The sequence below is a fragment of the Tiliqua scincoides genome, chromosome 7, assembly GCF_035046505.1.
Source record: "Tiliqua scincoides isolate rTilSci1 chromosome 7, rTilSci1.hap2, whole genome shotgun sequence".
Lineage (NCBI taxonomy): Eukaryota > Metazoa > Chordata > Lepidosauria > Squamata > Scincidae > Tiliqua > Tiliqua scincoides.
Window position 1 is genome coordinate 65087973 of NC_089827.1, and position 19334 is coordinate 65107306.

At 42.8% G+C, this 19334-nt stretch overlaps 1 protein-coding gene across 1 annotated transcript; it reads left to right on the plus strand.

The window, feature by feature from the left end:
- Positions 1–2475: 2475 nt before the first annotated feature.
- On the plus strand, positions 2476–17795 carry UBE2N (ubiquitin conjugating enzyme E2 N). Its single transcript, XM_066633903.1, has 4 exons — positions 2476–2599; positions 14888–15134; positions 15294–15434; positions 16218–17795. Exons 1-4 carry the CDS (start codon positions 2570–2572, stop codon positions 16256–16258), a joined length of 459 nt encoding a protein of 152 aa, XP_066490000.1. The 5' UTR covers positions 2476–2569; the 3' UTR covers positions 16259–17795.
- The last annotated feature ends 1539 nt before the right edge of the window (positions 17796–19334 follow it).

Here is a 19334-nt window from a genome sequence, read left to right on the forward strand (position 1 = left end):
CTGTGCTGTGCTGTCTACTCAGAAGTAAGCCTCACTGAGTTCCATAGCGCTTCCTCCCAGGAAAGTGTGTCCAGGAGGGCACCCGGGAGGTACGGCACAGCCTGCTACAGGAGAGGGGCTGGGCTGGGGGAGCAGCCCAGGAGACACACCTGGGGGAGCCCACCTTCCCCCAGAGGACCAGAAGGCTCCCCAGGTATCCAGCAGGTCCCTGCTCCTCATCCCCAAACAGCCCCGGGGGGGGGGGGAAGAGAACAGGTTGGTCCTTACCTGTGCAGACGACCACACAAGCGCCGCCATCTTGCCCCTGCTGCAAAAAAAAAACAAAACACCAACTTCCGGTTGGATCCCCAAGGGCTCATGGGAAGTGTAGTCCACGTGAGATTCCTAATGAGGCCATTGAATGATGGATAAGAGGCGTGTCTGCTGGAGTAGATCTCAGAGTAGGGATTTCCCCCCCACCCATGCAACCAAGTGGGGGGCGAGGACACACATCTAAGGCTGCAGTCCTCTCCACACCTACCTGGGAGTAAGGCCCTACTGACTACAATAGGACTTACTTCTGAGTAGACAGGCATAGGATTGGGTTCTGAGGCTGCAAACCTATCCACACCTACCTGGGAGTAAGCCCCATTGACTCTAGTGGGACTTACTTCTGAGTAGACAGGCGTAGGCTTGGGCTCTGAGGCTGCAATCCTATCCACACTTACCTAGGAGTAAGCCCCATTGACTAGAATGGGCCTTAATTCTGAGTAGGCATGCATAGGATTGGGCTCTAAACTCCACAGCCAATCTGCTGCCCTTCCTAGCTCTAGCAAATAACTAGAGCTCGAGATTTATTTCTCACACAGAGCCCAATCCTAGCCATGTCTATTCAGAAGTAAGCCCCGCTATAGTCAATGGGACTTACTCCCAGATTAAGTGTGGATAGGATTGTGGCCACACACAAACACACTGGAATAGTGTGATATAAAAGCTTCATTTGTTCTAGACTGTAATTTTACACACTTTCCTGGGAGTAAGTCCCATTGAATTAATTGGGGCTTGCTTCTGAGTAAACATGCATAGGCTTGTGCTGCTATTTCTGTATGTCAGGTTACCTGATTTAAAGCGAAAGAGCTTCGTATAAAGAAGTGTAGGGGGGAGTTTATCTGCATGTACACCCACCACAAATGCTCTTGATGCATTCTTCTTGTTGTGAGAAATGTGTGGGCAGATGGTGAATGTATTACTCATCATTTACGTACAGCATAGTGCCACAACCAGATGCAATAGAACAGTGGTTTTCAAACTTTTAGGCACTGGGACCCACTTTTTAAGAATGATAAACTGTTGGGACCCATCCTTATCTAAATCATAGTCAGAAGCTGATCTCACCCAAGAAAATCCTAAAAAGAAGGGGGGAAAAATTGGTTTTACTGAGTACATTCACATGGTGGAACAGGGCCAACTTCCCACCCCATGCTCCCCCCTTCTCTGTGCAGTTTGCAGATTAGGGGCCTAATCCCATCCAATTTTCCTGTACTGATGTAGATGCAGTGGAGAACCAAAATAAGGGAACAAATGGCCCTTTGCCTTGAGGAGGCCTCTGTGACTGCCTCTCCACCACAGGATGCAGCCCACGCTCCACTGACACAGCTGCACCTGCACTGGAAAAGGGGACAGGATTGGGCCCTAAATTCATGTGGTGGGATGGACAGGGCTGGCCTCCCACCCCATGATCTCCCCTTCTCTGTTTGGACAGGGACACAATTTCAGTGCTTGCCAAGGGTATCGTTTTCCTGAGATACGCCACTGGAAGCAGCAGCAATGCCCTGTCCGGAAAATGTAAAATAATAAAGACAGCAGCACCATGAGCATGTGCAAAGTGCTTTTCATTGTGATTATTATTATTATTATTATTATTATTATTATTATTATTAACAGTATTTATATACCGTTTAATTAGCCAGAATGGGGGGGGGAAGCAAAGTTGAAGGGCTGAGGCATACGTGCTCCAGGTATTCTAGCTCTTTCTTCTAATGAGATTGAGGGATCAATCCTCTGCATGTCTACTCAGAAGTAGATCCCATTATAGTCAGTAGGGCTTACTCCTAGGTAAGAGTGGATAGAACCTGAGGGTCCAATGCTATGCACGTCTACTTGGAAGTAAGTCCCATTCTAGTTAATGGGGCTTACTCCCAGGTAAGAGTGGATAGGATTGCAGCCTGAGGATCCAATGCTATGCACATCTACTCAGAAGCAAGTCCCATTCTAGTCAATGGGCTTACTCCCAGGAAAGTGTGGATAGGGTTGCAACCTGAGAGCCCCAGCCTAGGCATGTTTACTCAGAAGTAAGTCCCATTCTAGTCAATGGGCTTGCTTACTCCCAGGAAAGTGTGGCTAGGACTGCAGCCCACCAGGTGCTGTGGAAGGGCATGTGACGCGGAGACTACATTTCCCGGCCTGCTGCGGGCGGCCGCGGCGTGACGTCACCGGAAGCGGCGCGCGGACTCCTCCTTCCGGCCGTGCGTGAGCCCCCCCAGCGGATCCGTAGAGCCAGCCAGCGGAGCCTGAATCCCGATCGGACAAGATGGCCGGGCTGCCCCGCAGGATCATCAAGGTAGCCGCGCTGCGCTCCCCCCCCCGGGTGCGGCTCCCCCTCGCCCAGGGCGGCGGCCGCCTCAGGCCCACGCTTAGGCCGCGGCGCTTCCGGTGGGGCTGGGCCGCCGCAGGGCGCGCCTGGGCGGCGGGAGGCCGGGAATGAATGGGCGCCTCGGCGGCCGGAGCCCTCCCCGCCCTCCTCGCTGGCCGGCGCCCCCGCTGCTGGCGGGCAGGGTGGCCGGGGCGGCCGTGGCCCTGCGCTCGCTGCTCCGCCGGGCCGCCCCTCCACACTTGCCTGGGAGGGAGCACGTTGACTGGCACGGGCCCTACTCGTGAGTAGACTGGCGTGGGACGGGGCTTCAGGGCTACCGCCCTGTCCACATTTGCGTGGGAGTAAGCCCCACTGACTAGAATGGGACTGGCTTCTGAGTAGACACGCATAGGCTTGGGTCTGAGTAGGCTTAGGCTGCAGTCCTGTCTTAACTTACCTGGGAGTAATCCCTATTGACTGTAATGGGGCTTGCTTCTTGAGTAGGCATTCACAGGATTAGGCTCTTATTTACTTTTGTGATTTTTCTGGTGAGGTGGGAGGATTTCCTTCTTCTCCCCCCCCCCCACACACACACAAATAGGTCAGGAGGTGTTGGGAGAGAGGACAGAAAAAAGGAAATATTTCTTTACCCAGCTTATGATTACTCTGTGGAACTCCTTGCCACAGGATGTGGTGATAGATAGAGTGGATACGGGATGCTCTTCTCCCTCTCACACAATGCCTGAACCAGGGGACATCCACTGAAATGGAGTGTCTGTGGAACCCCTTGCCACAGGATATGGTGCTAGAGTGAATAGGCTCTTCTCCCTCTCACACAACAGCACAACCAGGGGACATCCACTCAAGTGGAGTGTCTGTGGAACTGCTTGCCACAGGATGTCATGAAAGATTGGATAGGGGGTGCTGTTCTCCCTCTCGCACAACGCCAGAATCGGGGCACATCCACTCAAATGGAGTGTTGGGAGAGTTTGGACAAACCAGAGATAACATTTCTTTACCTGGAGTGTAATTGGTCTGTGGAACTCCTTGCCACAGGATGTAGTGATGGTGTCTGCCCTGGATGCTTTTCAAAGGGGATTGGACAGATCTATGGAGGAAAAGTCCATTCCAGGTTACAAGCTGTGATGGGTATGTGCAGCCTCCTGATTTTAGAAGTAGGTTACCTCAGAAGGCCAGGTGCAAGGGAGGGCACCAGGATGCAGGTCTCTTGTTGTCTTGTGTGCTCCCTGAGGCATCTGGTGGGCCACTGTGAGATGCAGAAAACTGGACTAGATGGACCCCCTTTTGTCTGATCCACCTGGGCTCTTATGTTCTTAGGCATGCCTAGGTTTGGGCTCTGAGTCCTACACTGGCCCTGGTCCGCTGCTTTTCTCTTGAAGGTGAGGGAAAACGGCTGGTCCTCCTTAAGGGTGATGTTTTCACGCCCATGTAGCCAGATGTCATAACAACAAAAGAGGACTAGGCACCCCAAGATGTAGGACATTCAAGAACAATGTTGAGAGAGTCAAAATAAAAGCTAAAACACTCATTTGTTTATTTCACCTGGTTAATTTAAATACTATATTACTTACTATTAAATTTAAATGTACATTACATATAATTTATTTCATATAATTTATTAATTATAGGAAGGCTCTGTGCTGCTTGTTCATAGGAAAAAGAGTTCTTTTCCAGGACACAAGGCTAAAAATGAGGGCATGTCCTGGAGAAAGAGGATATCTGGTCACCCTGCTCCTGGAGGATGATTCCTTTAGGCCCTGGGAAGTAAGCCTGCTGTCACCCTGATTGGGGTGAGAGGGGCTGGCTGGCTGGCTTTGTTCTGTGATGACACAGGACATCTGCCAAAGGAAGTGCGCCTTGACGCCTCTTGCCAAGCATGTTCCCTCAATGCCAGGCTGGGGTGTGGGTTGGAGCCAGATGTTAGGTGGGTGATCCATGGGTGTATGTGAGAGGATCGTTCATTTCGTGCACTTCTTCAATGTGTATTTTGCTCATGGATTATCTGATGTTTTCTGTCATTTATTTTCTGTGGCTCTGAAGTAATAAAACAGGAGTGGACAAACGTACTCGATATAACAGCCAGATACAATAAACTTTAGGAGTTTGAGAGCTGCAATATTTAAGAAGCCTATAAATTCTTAATTACATTTATTTGCCATGAGCATTAAATTTAATATTTTAATCCAGTGGACCCAGAGTTTATGCCCGATCAATAATTTTAAAGCTTGAAAATTTGTTTATTTAACTTTTCCGTTAATTGCTATGCAAAAAGGAGCTCAGCGAATATATTTCTGCAAGCCACACATTATATGTCAAATAGCCATGGTTTGACCACTGCTATATAGACATTGAATGCTGGATTGAAGTTAAGTAACTTTTACAATGTACATTGAAAGCTGAAATTTAGTGCTGTTAAAATAAGGGAAGCGTCACTGCTTTTGTATGTCTTTTTTTAATTCCTGTTGTAATTAAAAAAAGAAGTCCTTGTCCTGTATGTTGTTATATACGAGTATGGCAATAAAACTGTAACTTGAAAATACAAAATCATATATTGATAATACTTGATGGACTTTAGTTAGTTAAGGAAAGGACCCCAAATGATTCATGTGGTCACTATGGTAGCATTCTGGAAAGCTCTATGGTTTTCTCCATAGTTTCAACTATACAACATATTTACCTTGGAATATAGGAGGTTACTAATTTGTGGAGTTGTTCATAAATGACCTGGAATTGGGAATAAGCAGTGAGGTGGCCAAGTTTGTGGATGATGCAATGGCAGGAGGACACAGCAGAGGTTTTCAGAGTTTCCGGGACTGTGACGCCCTCAGAACTAGGAAGTAAGTGGTGATGACGCAAAACGTGTCATGCAGTGATGTCACCAACCACTCACTTCCCAGTTTGGAGGTCATTGCAAGCCTTCAAAGAGCAGTAAGAGGATCAGAGCATGCAAGAGGGCTTTTTGCAGCCTGTAGTTTTTATGCACTGCAGCTCTGCCCACTGTACTGTGGCCCATGCCATGGTCTCCCTGTTGGACCAGCGGGCAGCCCACAATACCCTGGCAAATGCCTTGCAACACCCTCATGACACTTTCAGAACTGCTGGGATATAGGTATCTTGTTGTCTGAGGCATTTAGTGGGTACTGTGAGCTACAGGAAGCTGGACTTGATAGGCCCTTGGCCTGATCCAGCAGGGCTCTTGTGTAAGGATTTTAGAATTGAGGCCTTACCCTAAACACTTGTGATGAAGCTTTTTTTCACAGTAATGAAGCTTTCTTCAGTGTTGAAAAGAGTGGAGGAGCTGGTAATTGATGAAATGCAACTGAGCACACTGACCAGAGCACAGGTTGTTCTGAACTCAGTGGAACTTGGGAACCCTGGTAATTGGGTTTGGGGGAAGTTGGTTCATAAATATTTTAAATAAAACTGGAAGTAATACTGTAGGATTGGGTTTGTCATCTTTCCAATGTAGACCCCCATTGAAAGCATCAATATAAAATAGTTGAATGAGTTCTTTGGCATTTATTTCTCTCAATTTTTCTTGTTGAAAGGAGAACCACACAATTGACATTATTCTGCAGTCAGTATGTTGAAGGAAGTGTGTACATTGGGTGTGCCAAACTAGAGCGCTTGTGCGGTGACTGATTTTTAGTGTACTCCTTTTGCGTTTTTGTTTTAGAAAAGAAGTTGCACTGAATTCAACAGGCTGTAGTACTGAAGTGTGAACAAGACATAGTTTTGATGTAGCGCAGGTCCTTCTAGTTTCAGGAAGGAACACAGGGTACTGAAACCAAGCCACTAGCCAATGGAGCCTTCTGAGATTTCACTGAGCATAGTACACGGCCTTTCAAGCCTATTTAAAGAGGTTACAACAGTGTTTCTCAAACTGTGGGTTAGGACCTACTAGGTAGGTTGCAAGCCAATTTCAGGTGGATCACTTAGCACCTAGCTCAACCACTATTGAAAATATAGGATACAGAGCTGCTGGGCGAGGAGGGCTCCCGGTGGGAAAGAGACATTTTGCTTTGCCCTGAATAGGTGGGATGATGGGCCTCTGGATAGGGGCAAGGGCTGTTTGGTTGAAGAAGGATCCGTGTTCTGTTTTGACTTCTGAGCTGAAATGTTTGAATTCTGAGCTATGCAAAATAACTGCACAAGTGCACTGAGTAATGGGACCTTTGACTGATTGCGGCTTAGGTTGAAGCCTAAATTGTTATCAGTTCTGGCCATGACATCACTTCCAGGTCACCTGACCGATTATCATTCTAAAAAGTGGTCCCATTACTAAAAAGTTTGAGAACCACTGGGATACAATGAAAGCTGATGTTCTCTAGAAAGTGTATTCCAACCCAGTACCAAACATGGACTGTACTTGCCAGTAACAAATCCTATGCTTTTGCTGTGCTTGTGTGGAATTGCAGAGTAAACATAAGACCTGATAAATGCCTTTTGAAAGCCATGCCAGCTCTTAAGCAGGTTGGAGGTGTGTATTTATTTATTTAATTACTGCAGTGCTGGAAAAAATCCCAGGCACTTAAAAATTAAGTTCCGGTAGTCAGAGTTAAATGAGCATATCTTTCAAGCTTTGCCAAAGTTGTTGCTGAATTATTTTTGAAAGTTGGAACTTCAATTCGTATTGATATTGTGGGTGTCAATTGAGATAGGCAATTGTATTTTAACTATGGATTTGGTTATATTACTACATAGGATTGCACAACCTCCTCCCTAGTGGCAGGTGCTTCTCCTTAGAATACTTTATGCATTGCAGAGCACATGGGAGAGGATTTAGTGCCAGCTTTACAGGAGGTCTGCTGGAAGTGAAGCAAGATCCATCTTCTACAGACACCCCAACCTGGCACACCCAGAGGATTCTGAGAGAGATACTAGTGGCAACCATTAATAACAATAAAGGCAGGACAAAATTTGTTGATGTCTGTTAATTGGAGCGTGTGTGGGGTCAAGATCTGACAGGGTACACTGCCACTTCTCAAGGTCAGATATGGCTCCCACTTGTATCAAATTGGCCAGTGAAATATTCAGCGTATAGGCTCGATGTGCCTCTTAAGATTTGTTTGATGTTTTATGTGACTCTGCGGCATAGCTAGGTACGTGTTTTAGAATAGTTCTTAGCTTCCTTACTGAAGGTCCCATCTTGTTATGTCCTAGTTTGTTTATAGTTCAAAACCACTTTATTGGCATTTCAGTAACAAGTCTGGAATTGCTAGTTATTTTAGTGGGTGACACAGCAATTACAGTGGGTTGAGAATGTGAACCTGCAGGAAATGCCCAGTGAATAATGGAGGTATAAAGTTGGATGAAGTGAGATGAAGAACAAGTAGCTGTCATGCAATACCTCTATACTTTTCAGACCTCAAAGATAAAGGTGAGTAAGCAATGTGCTTCCCTTTATATCAGTGGTTCCCAAGCCATGGTCCATGAACCACAAGTGGTCTGCAAGGTCTCAGGAAAAATAAGATGATCACCTTCAATCAGTTTGACCATCTCACCTAGCAAGAACTTCCCCCAAAGAGGGGGAACCACCAGAACAGACTGCCTGTAGCAACACTGGCAGTCTGCTGGCACCATCTGGGGGCAGTTCCTTCACCCTTTTGGGTAGGCCATGGAGTTGCCTTTTCTCAGAGAGATGCTTCCCCATGGTCTCACCAAGCTCTCCAAGCATCTCACCAAGCTCTCTCCCACGGACTACAAAATGTAACTGTCTTTTTGTGTGCAAAAGGGCAGGGGGGGATTTCATGTGGTTCCAAAATGATTCCAGTTTTTGCCTCGGTGTTCCACAGGCTCCTAAGCTTTGGAAACCATTGCTTTATTAACAACAACAACAACTTGGTATTTATATACCACCTTTCTGGTCATCGGATTACTCCTCTGACTTTATTCAAGGCGGTTTACATAGGCAGGCGTTTCTAAATCCCTCAAGGGGATTTTTCCAATCATAGAGGTTCTCTCTTTCAAGAACCAACAACGTTTCAGAATGGATTTTCCTGGTTTGGTCTCACTTCTGGCCTCCATGCAGTGAGTTCCCATGCAGGCTGACAAGCAGCTCCATCTCTCACACGGAGGGCAGCCAAGACGCTTCTTGCTCACACCAAGAGCAGGTGGAATCACTCAGCTGGGCTTGTCAGCTGCTTCAAGGGTCTTGCTATTCTCAGCCTTTCAGGGAGCTGCCGGTGTCCTCGAACTGGCGACCTTCTGATGTTATCTTCGGGCTAATGGAGGCTCTAGACCAGACCTCCAGCTTATATAGGTGGTGAAGTAGGGTGGGCTTACCCTCTACTAGCGGTATTTTATTGGGGTGACACACAGAGGTTCTTTGCAGGGTTTTCCTCTTGCCTGTCCCATTTGGTCACAGCCCACCTGGAACCAGTTGATGCAACTGTAGCTGAATCAGCCCACTGTGTGTTAGTCAGATCTCCATTTTTTTTTTACACTGGTTCAATGAGTTCATACTGAAGTAATTACATCACTGGTGTAGGCAGGTGATTGAAGTTTGTGTGGTTTCGGTGTCAGTGGTATTTTTAGCACATCTTGATTCCAGTCACAGATGGGATATAAGCTGGACTGATACATTGTTAGTAATTTATTTGAAGGCACTGTCCAAAGTCCTCACATTAATGTAGCTGGCTTTTCCAATTCCCTTCTTCTGGCTTAAAATCTCAAACATCAAGGACATGGTTTGGAAATTTTTTTTCATTGATGTATTTTTCTGTGGACACTTTTTCATTCCTAAAGGTGTATGGGTTCATTAATAGCAATAAATGAATGCCATTGCTAATTCATTGTTAGGCAAGCTTGGCAGTGTCAAAGCTGTAATGATTTTCAGATGATTATCCTTAGGAAGTATATAAGAGAGTATATACATGTTTTACTGATTTGTGAGCAGGACTGTAGAATAAAACCACATAAAAGGTACACATAATAATCCAAATGAAAAATCAAATAATGATTTCACCTTCTGGCTATGCAAGTCAAATCAAAACCAAAGTACAAATTTTAGTTGCATCTCAGACTGAAAGTGAAAGCAAAACCAAAAACCATGGTTAATTTTTGTTTCACTTTCAGCAAGAGCAGAGCTGTGTCTTATTTCTTAAACTGAGGTTTTTCCAAGGGTTTTTATAAGATCTGGGGAGGAAACTATTGCATGGCATGTTTATAGTAAAGTCATGGAAGGAAGGAAGGAAATGACTAGATGTAAATATTGGAGTAGCTTTATACTGTATATGTTTGATTGAAATATCAAACCCACAATTGGTTTAATCTTTCCCTAATCTAATATTTCATTTGAGATACTTCTGGCTGTTGAGACATGGAGTACTTATTAATTTTGTTTACTAAATAGAAGTCAAACAGGCTATGTCAAATCACACTTTCTTTAGCATACTGGAAAATCCAAATGGTTCCATAAAACCTGCATTACTGATCACAGTAATAAAGTAAAACTAGGAAGTGAGTCTGCTATCTAATAAAATGTATCTGGGAGTAAGGCCTATTAAACTCAGTGGAACTTACTTCTGAGTAGACTTATATAGGATTGCACTGGATCAGACCATCTAGTTCAGTATCCTGCCTCCTGCAGTGGCCAACCAGGTGCTAATCATGTTATCTTATCTAGTTTCCACCATACTATTATATATCACAACATTTATGAGACTGATGTGTCTCTGTAGTGACTAATATAACCATGTGGTGCACTGGTTATTTTTTTTTAAGCCCTGTTGTCTAGTCAGTTCAGTATGACCTCTAACAGGGTTGCAATTTCAGGTTTGGGCTGATATGAACATGTCTTAATCATAAATATCAGACTTGTGGTAGGGAAATATTGTCTGTGGTAATTGTTCTCAAATGAGTTGTTAGTAAATTGTAGGAAACAATTGACAAGATACTGTGCTGTGACTCCAAAGGTGTGCAGAGGTACAGGCCTGTGATTCAGACTGAAGAGGCAAGGAGGAGTCAAATGGGCTAATGACTGAGCAAGCAAACAGGTGATGGGGAAATAAGATCTGCAACTGTGTCTACTCATGTATGACAGGTGTCTGGTAATCTCAGAGTCTTTAAATGATTTTTGACTACTGGCTGAAATCTAATAATAGCGCCGTCTCCTTTAAAAGTTACAAAGATGTGTGGAAAGAAGGGATCAAATGTCAAACTGGCAATGGGCAGAGTTGAGAGTTCTGTGGGGAGGATGGAAAGGTAACTTTACAGGCACAGGAAGAGTAAGAATGAACGCTGATTATAACAGCATAGTGCCATAAGACAGCATAGGCTTGGTATCTGTACCCAGATGGTTTCCAGTGTGAACTAGATAGGACAAATTAGTAGTGAGAGAGATAAGAGGTTGCTGGTGGTAGGCAGAAAGTGAAGGTTTTGTGGATATGGGGAGTGATTGGAAGTTTAGGGAGAGAACTATAGTTCTGTGACTGTAAGGGAGCTGCAGTCTTTTTTCTTCCGATGTCAACTTCCTGTTGCCCAGAGTAAGCTGGTTGGGGAAACATAGTATGCAATAAAATATATACTAAACACCAATATAGCATACAAAACAATAACAGCAGCCAGTTTTTTAAAAAGTATCATCCAGAGCCAAAAGATGCTAACCGAAAGCTCAGAAAAGTCTGAGAACCCCTGCAGAAGGTCAGCAGAGAGAGTTCCACTCTGAGCTCCCAGGGGAGATAATTCCAACAGCCAGATGTCACTACAGAGTATGCCCTGTCGTGGATTGCCAGCAACCTGATATCTAGAGGTGTTTGTTTATGGTGAGTAAGATAGGATTACAACCAAAAACTCATTTCATATAGTGGGATGAACAGCATTCATGGTGCCTGCTGAGAGCCAGAAATGATGTCATTAAGCAGGAAGTGATGTCATTAGGCAAATGATGACCAGAAATGGGCACTTTGTTGTTATCTAGAAACTCATCAGCTGCAAATGACAGAAGAAATATTTATTATTATTATTAACAATATTTATATATTGCTTTTCAGCGAAAAGTTCACAAAGCGTTTTACAGACAAAATCCAATAAATAATGGCTCCCTGTCCCGAAAGGGCTCAAAATCTAAAAAAATAATACTTTCAAGATATGGGATGCCCAATTATCACGCAAATTATCACTTTTAGCAGTGCTGCTTTTTCAGCAGAAAATTTCAGCAGGTCTAGTTTAGCACTGTATGAAAGAGCACTATTGGGGTTCTCTTAAATCAGTCATCTTGAAGAGCATCTGGGGCACAATTGTGTTGACAAGGCTATTGTAGTGATTGAGGAGGAAAAGTCCTTCAGCATAGTAATTGCTTCTTGAAAAACAACCTGAAGTCACTACATTGTTGACGAGCATTTTTAGGCTTGAGCTAATGTTAATATGATTCTCAGCTGTGTGTCTTATATTGGAGAGGCCATAGCTTTCCCCTGGTGTCTGAAGCCTTCAACCACTTATATTTGGAAGGGAAAGGCCTGTTCCTATCAAGATTGCTTTGGTTCTGCTATGTCTATCCTTTTTGGTGGAGTATTGTGTTCATGATGAATCAGAATGAAAAGGCTGCTGGTACAGTCCCAGCAAATTTAAAAAATGGGCATTTGAACAGAGCAAGACAGTTTCTTTTCCCTTGTTTAAGTTTTCAAGTTGTACTTCACCTGTAAACTGCTATTTTAGCAGACTTGCATAAGCTTGCACTGTGCACACAGTTACGAACCCCATCCTGAGCTGTATTTTTCTATGCATATCCATGCTTCTGAGCCAGGGGTGGGAAACTGAGCACATTTCCCCCATTTCCATCATGTGCCTAACCCCAAAGGACTCACTGTCTGGCTGAATTGCTGCTCTTTGTTTTATTGAAAAGAATTTTCTCTCCACCAGTGTTTTTATTTAATAGTAAGTTACTATTGGGGCCATTTCAGTTAAATGGTATCATACTTTGCGCCATCAGAACTAAACAAGTATTCTGAGGACTATTGACTTACGAGATTTATCTCTTGCCCTTTCATTGTCCTTGAAGTAGCTTACAAGTACAACTGCTGTTAACAGATCAGGCAGACAGGAGACAAGCAGCCAAATCCTAAGCTGCCTGGCACCCAGAGGAGCTGAGGCACCTAAATGGTTATGGTTGTATCCTATGCCGTGGCAACCATGGGAGTCTCCTCACAGGAAGGGGACATTCATCCCCTTCCCTGGGTAAGCGTACAGGTCCCACAATGGGTCTCCTCCATTCTGTGCTGGCTGTTTTGCCAGCACAGACTGGAGAAGCTCCATGTTGGGCTTTTTTAGCCTGACACGGAGCATAGGATCTGGCAGAGGAGGGCTCCACCAGTCCCACCCTCTCCCGTCCCAGTTCCTGCTCCCTTCCTGCCCAGAATTCCCACACTGCTACCTGGCTGTGTGCCTTCCTGCAGGTGCGCCTTCCTGCAGGTGCCACCCAGTGCTGGGCCTAGTGCTAGCAATCCTTGCTCTCCCATTGCCGCAAATGTGCTTTACAGCACCTGGAGCTTAGCGCTAGTGCTGGGAGGGTTCAGCATTGGACCCTTAGCCTGGTCTCTAAGACAGTAGTGAAAGGTACCCAGTGACTATGACTAGACTAGCATGACAGACTGTATATTACTGGGGTGGCATGATGGAAAAGGCCTTCATATTAGTAGCTACTTGCCTAACCTCCCACGGTAACACTCAGAGAGGGGCAGCGGCCTGGGCTCAAATCTTTGATGATTTTAGAGGTTAAAACCAGCCCTTTGAATTGATTGTGGAAACCACCTAGAAGCCAGTGAAATACAGGAGGAATGAAATAAGGAAGAAATATATTTATTTCAGTGAGTCCCAGTTAACAACCTAACTGCTGTGTTCTGGACCAGCTGAGGTTTCTGAAAGTGTTTCCTAGGTTACCTCTCATAAAATGCATAGTGTTAATAGAGTCTAGATTAGCAAAGCACGGATAACTGAAATAAGGTCATTCCTTCTACTGCTGTGAGTTGTGGGTGCTTTCATTAGGTCATATTTGTTGAAGATTATGTATTGGACACTTGATGCACCAGTGTTTCTCAAACTGTGGGTCAGGACCCACTAGGTGGGTCGCAAACCAATTTCAAGTGGGTCCCCATTCTTTTCAATATTTTTAATATGTTAGACTTGATGCTACCATGGTATGTGACTGCAGTTGAGGAGACGATATAGACTGGTACTTTTAACAAGCTACTATATATATTATTTTAACAATGATAGTAAATGGGACTTACTCCTGGGTAAGTGTGAGACAGATTGCAGCTTAGGATTGTTAAAAATTTTCCTGCTTGTTGATGTCACTTCCGTTGGGTCCTGACAGATTCTGACAGATAAAAAGTGGGTCCCGGTACTAAATGTGTGAGAACCACTAGAATATACTTACTGTGGTGTTCTGTTTAATCTTTCACAAAGTAGAGGAAATAGTAAGATTTGATAGCAGTGAGTGCTTTTGTGTGAAGCAAGTCCCATTTACCTTTTGTTGCTGGTAGGTTGGGAAGAAGTTCAGCCTGCCTGTGCACAACACAGAACAGGAATATTGCTGAAAAAGCAACTCTTCTGAAAATACATGGGAAAATTACTTGATTTCTCTTTTTTTTTTTTGCTAGTAGAAAAGGAACCTTAAATCTTCTTTATGAAATAAATGGTCTTTTCTATTATAAGGTTATTCTGCATTGTGCACCCTAGAAATACTTCCTCATGGCCTTTTTTGTGATGCATTCTTGGTTGATTGGTTTCCTGCTGATCAAAGAAATTATAATATGACAGTATGGTGGTGCTCCTCAGCTTTGTCTAAATATAGCAGTGTGAAAGTAAATTTATCAAGTGATAGCTGAGCCCGTTTGCTTATGTCATAAGAACATGAAGGGGAACAGGCCTTCCCTTCTTCACTGCTTTTGGGTTTTGTGGAATACAGAATCAATTCTGTATTTTTTAAAAATGTTTGCACTATTCTTTGACTCTTTACAGTTTTTGCACTGATATTTTACTTCTCCCCCCCCCATATTGTACGCTGCCTTGAACACTCCATTTATTCAGAGGGGAAGTTGAGATAGGAATAATTTAAATAATTAAACAGTTTGCGGTTCTTGCTGCAAGTGACAGCATAGTTGGCCAGCACCCCGCCAGCCTTTAGTATCTCAAATTATTCACGTGAGTGGATCTAGTAAGACTAACTTATATAAAGACCTTGTCTATGGGTATTTGTCCTCTTAAAGGGGAGTGGTATGCATATGTTCTATCTCTGTGTGTTTTCTCTTTCAGGAAACCCAGCGCTTGCTGGCTGAACCTGTTCCTGGAATAAAGGCCGAGCCGGATGAAAGCAATGCACGTTATTTTCATGTGGTCATTGCAGGTCCACAGGATTCCCCCTTTGAGGGTGGGACATTTAAACTTGAACTATTCCTTCCTGAAGAATACCCAATGGCAGCTCCGAAAGTACGTTTCATGACCAAAATTTATCATCCTAACGTAGACAAATTGGGAAGAATATGTTTAGATATTTTGAAAGGTAAGTGTTTTAGAACAATGACAATTATGATCTGTTGTATTTTCATTCATTTGCAAGGTTATTAAGAGATTTGACAGATTTTGTATTTCAGTGATTTCTCTAAGGGAGAATGTTCTGTATTAAAAATGTGGCTTTACTTTTTTCATACTCTTTCCTCAGATAAATGGTCTCCAGCTTTGCAGATCCGTACAGTTCTGCTATCAATCCAGGCTTTGTTAAGTGCTCCCAACCCAGATGATCCACTAGCAAATGATGTAGCTGAGCAGTGGAAGACCAATGAAGCCCAAGCCATAGAAACAGGTGAGGTATCTGTATTCTCTACTTAGTGATTTATCAATTTCCTTTTAAGAGTCTTTTCCAAATGCAGGTGCCCAGAGTGGCTTATTAAAAAGTCAAAAATATAAAACACTCACAGCTCCATGGAATCATTTCAAGCTATAATACTGTAACTCATATAATTCAAATACTAGAAGTTCAACCTTGGGGGAATTAGATAATCAATACTGGATGTCAGAAGTGCCTGCAACTTTTTTAGCACAAGCTATCTTTAAAAACTGTCAGCTGGTTCAGAAGCAAACGTTCCTGGCCATTTGCCGAGCTTGCAAGACAAATGGAACAATAGAGCAAAAAGTCGTATTTTGTCCATAGCAATTTTTGCAATCTCCTTCTAGCCTAAGATTGTGGGAGTTGTTATGGGTAGGATTGTGACCTCTAAGTTTATGGGTGTGTACACAAACTGCCTTTGTATGCCAGTGATAAGCCTATAGGTGATAATTTGTCTCTGATAAATGGGTTCTGCATTCGTGTCATGCTAAAGACCTATCTGATCAAGTCTCACACCACTGCAGTTATTACATGACTAATGTGGATGTTTAAAATCTGCTGTAAGGATTTTAATTGCAGAAACGTTACAGTGTAAAGTGGAAACTTGGATGTTTGGAGGTTGTTCACAGGACCAGTAACTGAAAAATAGTTTTTGTAAGAGGAAGTATCCTCTTACAAGGAAGGATGGGAGGAGGAAGTATTGACACCAATTTAAATGAGATGCTTTATTGTCTAACACCTGTTTCTTTTTCTTTACAGCCAGAGCATGGACTAGGCTATATGCCATGAATAATATTTAAAATGTGCTCTGAATCAGTGTGCATCACTTTTTCCTGTTCTGCCAAGACCTCTTCCTTTTTTTGTTTGCATTTAATGGACACAGTCTTAGAAAACATTACAGAATAAAAACCCAGACATCAGTTCTTTGGTGATTTAAATGCACACTAGCAAATCTGTGTCTTGTCCTAATTCACTCCTGTTCCGCATGAGCAGAGGCTAGAAGTATCATCGGGATTGTTGTGAAATTGTTTAAAAGCAGTAGCACATCTCTGCTTTTAATAAGTTTTTCCCATCATGATTTAAGTGTAAGCACTGTGAATGAAAGTAGTCGGGGTTAGCTGCAGGGATTTTTGTTCTAATTGTGTGGGCTCTCTCTCCCTTTTTTATGGTGATGCTAATTGCATTGGTTAAAGCAGCTAACCCGTTATATTCTAGAATATGCCCTCTAGCCAAGTCTAACTTAGACACTGTAGATGGACAAGCTTGGTTGTCTGAACAAAAACGGGAACATTAAACATCCATCACCATAACTAATAATATTGTGATTCTGCTGTCAAGTGTAAAAACCCCTCAAAGAAAAGCTTGTGACCATTTTGTATGGCTTGTCTGGAAAATCTTCTGTAAATCTTATGTTTTAGTAAAATATTTTGTTATTCTACTTTGCCTTTGTACAGTTTGTCTTGCTGAGTTCTTTTTTCACTTTTCAATTGTGACAATCGTTTTTGTTTTGTTTTAAATGAAGCCAGATAGGAGCATTTGATTTTCATCCACCAAACAGGTGTAGTAAAATATCAGTTTTGTTTGCTGACTTGTATTAATAGACCACGCCGCATTAGTCTTCATAATATTTTTGTTTTTGTGTTCTTAAAAAGCCTCTAGTAAATGTAATTGCTTATCGGAATCTAATTAGGTTAGATGCCTCATTGACGTATATGTACTTGCGGTGTTAAGTACCACTGAAGCAGGAAGCTAGCAAAACAAACAGCAGTTTTGGGTGTATATGTAACTTGTCAGTCTTGTGCTAAGTATTATCAGTTATCAGATGAAACATTTAAAGGCTACCTGCATCTTTAAAAAAAAATTGACCCTCTCCGTAGAATGATATGGTACAGTACTGGTAATTGGTTGCTAAGGCATTTACAGCTAGCTTTGTTAATTCTTGCGTTACTTGCAAACTTTAAGCTACTTTAAGCCCATTTTTAAAAATCTATATACTTTTTTTTAAACTATCATGTAAACATGTGTATAACTCAAGGGAGCATATTTGGACCCCTTCTTTAACTTCTGTACGTCCTAAAACTTCCTTTTTCTGGTCCTACTTCTCTTTGCCTTGACCCCCTTTTGATCTCTGTGCTTTTGGTATGGCCAGTGTAATGCCAGCTTGCAATGGATAATTTCTGTCTTGCAGTTTAGGGGGGACAGTTTTGAGGTCCATAGTTCTCTGCCCATCATACCTCTTCTACCATCATCTGAGGTTTCTGTAGAATATGGTGTATGTATTGTGCTCTTATGTAAGATAAAGAATACCTATTAAAATCACATTTTCAACAGACAAAATGCTTTTAGTGATGGTATTGTCCCTCAGAGTTGATTGTACTGTGGCATGATAAAAGCTTGATGATGATCTACTGTGATAAGAAAGAGACTTCTCAAACATTGTGTCCCGTTGAGGCATCTTATTCAATTGTGTGCAAGCTTGCAGCTGGTTCCTCTCTGCTTTTGAGGAATGGCATTGTTGCTGTGATGAAGAGAACTGATAGTAATATGCTCTCAACCTTTTTACAAATGGCTTTAGTCCTTAAGTATTTCACTGGCAGGAAGGAACATAAATATTTTGTAGTGCAGCATCTTACGTGATCCTTGAAAGAAAGACTGAGCCCACTGGCACTTAGTTCTTAGGATGCTTAGGATTGCAAACCTGAAAAGCTGTGTCCTAAATTGAGTCAGTCATGATTAAATCCCATTGAAATCAACCCAATAACTTAGATACATGCCTAGCAGGTGGATTTATAGTGTAACTCTTCCTGATGCATTGGCAATTTTATCACATTCATAGTACGTCTACTGTGGGATTATACTTTTTAAAACAACAAATTAGATCTTAACGACTGCAGAGTTTTGTGACTTTTTTGTTGCTTAAGTTTTTCTGGGACTAAATGGATGTCATAAGTTCCTAGGGGAAAAAATGCTGTAAAATTTGTGTTTAAAAATGTATGCAGCAGCATGTTATAGTCTGAAAGACATGTGAAAGTCATATGATTAGAATGTTGCTTAGTTTTCATATCTAGGGCATAATTCAGCCAAAGTTAATCACTGATTTCAGTGGGGGTGTTATATTCTAATTCTATGCATGTTTACTTGAAGCAAGTCCCACTGAATTGAGCAGATCCAACTCCTGCAGAAGCGTGCATAGTATGTAAGCACATACTCAAGTCTCTTCTGTTGAAGTCAGTGGGGCTTATAAAAAAAGTGCTTAACTTTTGGATTGTGTCTATTTTATTTTTCCTCTTGCATGTGGTAAATGTCTGTAAATGTGTACCAATAATTGTCTGATTCAAGATCATATACTCTGGCATCATCACAACTTAGTGAACTGTACTGTGTTCTAAAGAGATCTGTGAACACTCAGACACTGTTGTCTGTCTAAAGAGATCTATGAACACTCAGACAGCACAGAGAGTGCTTCCAATCATCAGCTACCCTGTAGGACCTTACATCACATTTAAAACTGACTATGTTAGTCCTTGTGGGACTTGGTGCAGAAGCTGCTATATAGGAATCTAAGCTTGCATGCTATTTCTTCCCCTGTTACTGCATTCAAAACAGTTCCTGTGCCAAACATTTCTAAATATGAAGTTTGGGCATTCTTTGTGGACTACTGAAGAATTTCAAAAAAAAACAACCCCTCTAGGCTCCAGTTCTAAATGTTAAGAGTGATTGTTAAACTGATGTCTGGACTTATGAATCGGACTTCACCCCTTTTAAGTCTAGGAATGTAACTCTTGAGTCATCAAGGGTGCTTGAATCTTATCTGTATATAGATACAGAACCAATTGCTTTATATCTGATGTGAAATTATGCTTTGTTCCTCTGTGG

What these genes read in the sequence shown, in the direction of transcription:
- UBE2N (XM_066633903.1), top strand. Translation starts at nt 2,570, where the DNA reads ATGGCCGGGCTGCCCCGCAGGATCATCAAG. An exon ending in TGCCCCGCAGGATCATCAAG is followed by an intron (nt 2,600 to 14,887) that starts GTAGCCGCGCTG and finishes TTTCTCTTTCAG; the next exon opens with GAAACCCAGCGCTTGCTGGC. An exon ending in ATGTTTAGATATTTTGAAAG is followed by an intron (nt 15,135 to 15,293) that starts GTAAGTGTTTTA and finishes CTCTTTCCTCAG; the next exon opens with ATAAATGGTCTCCAGCTTTG.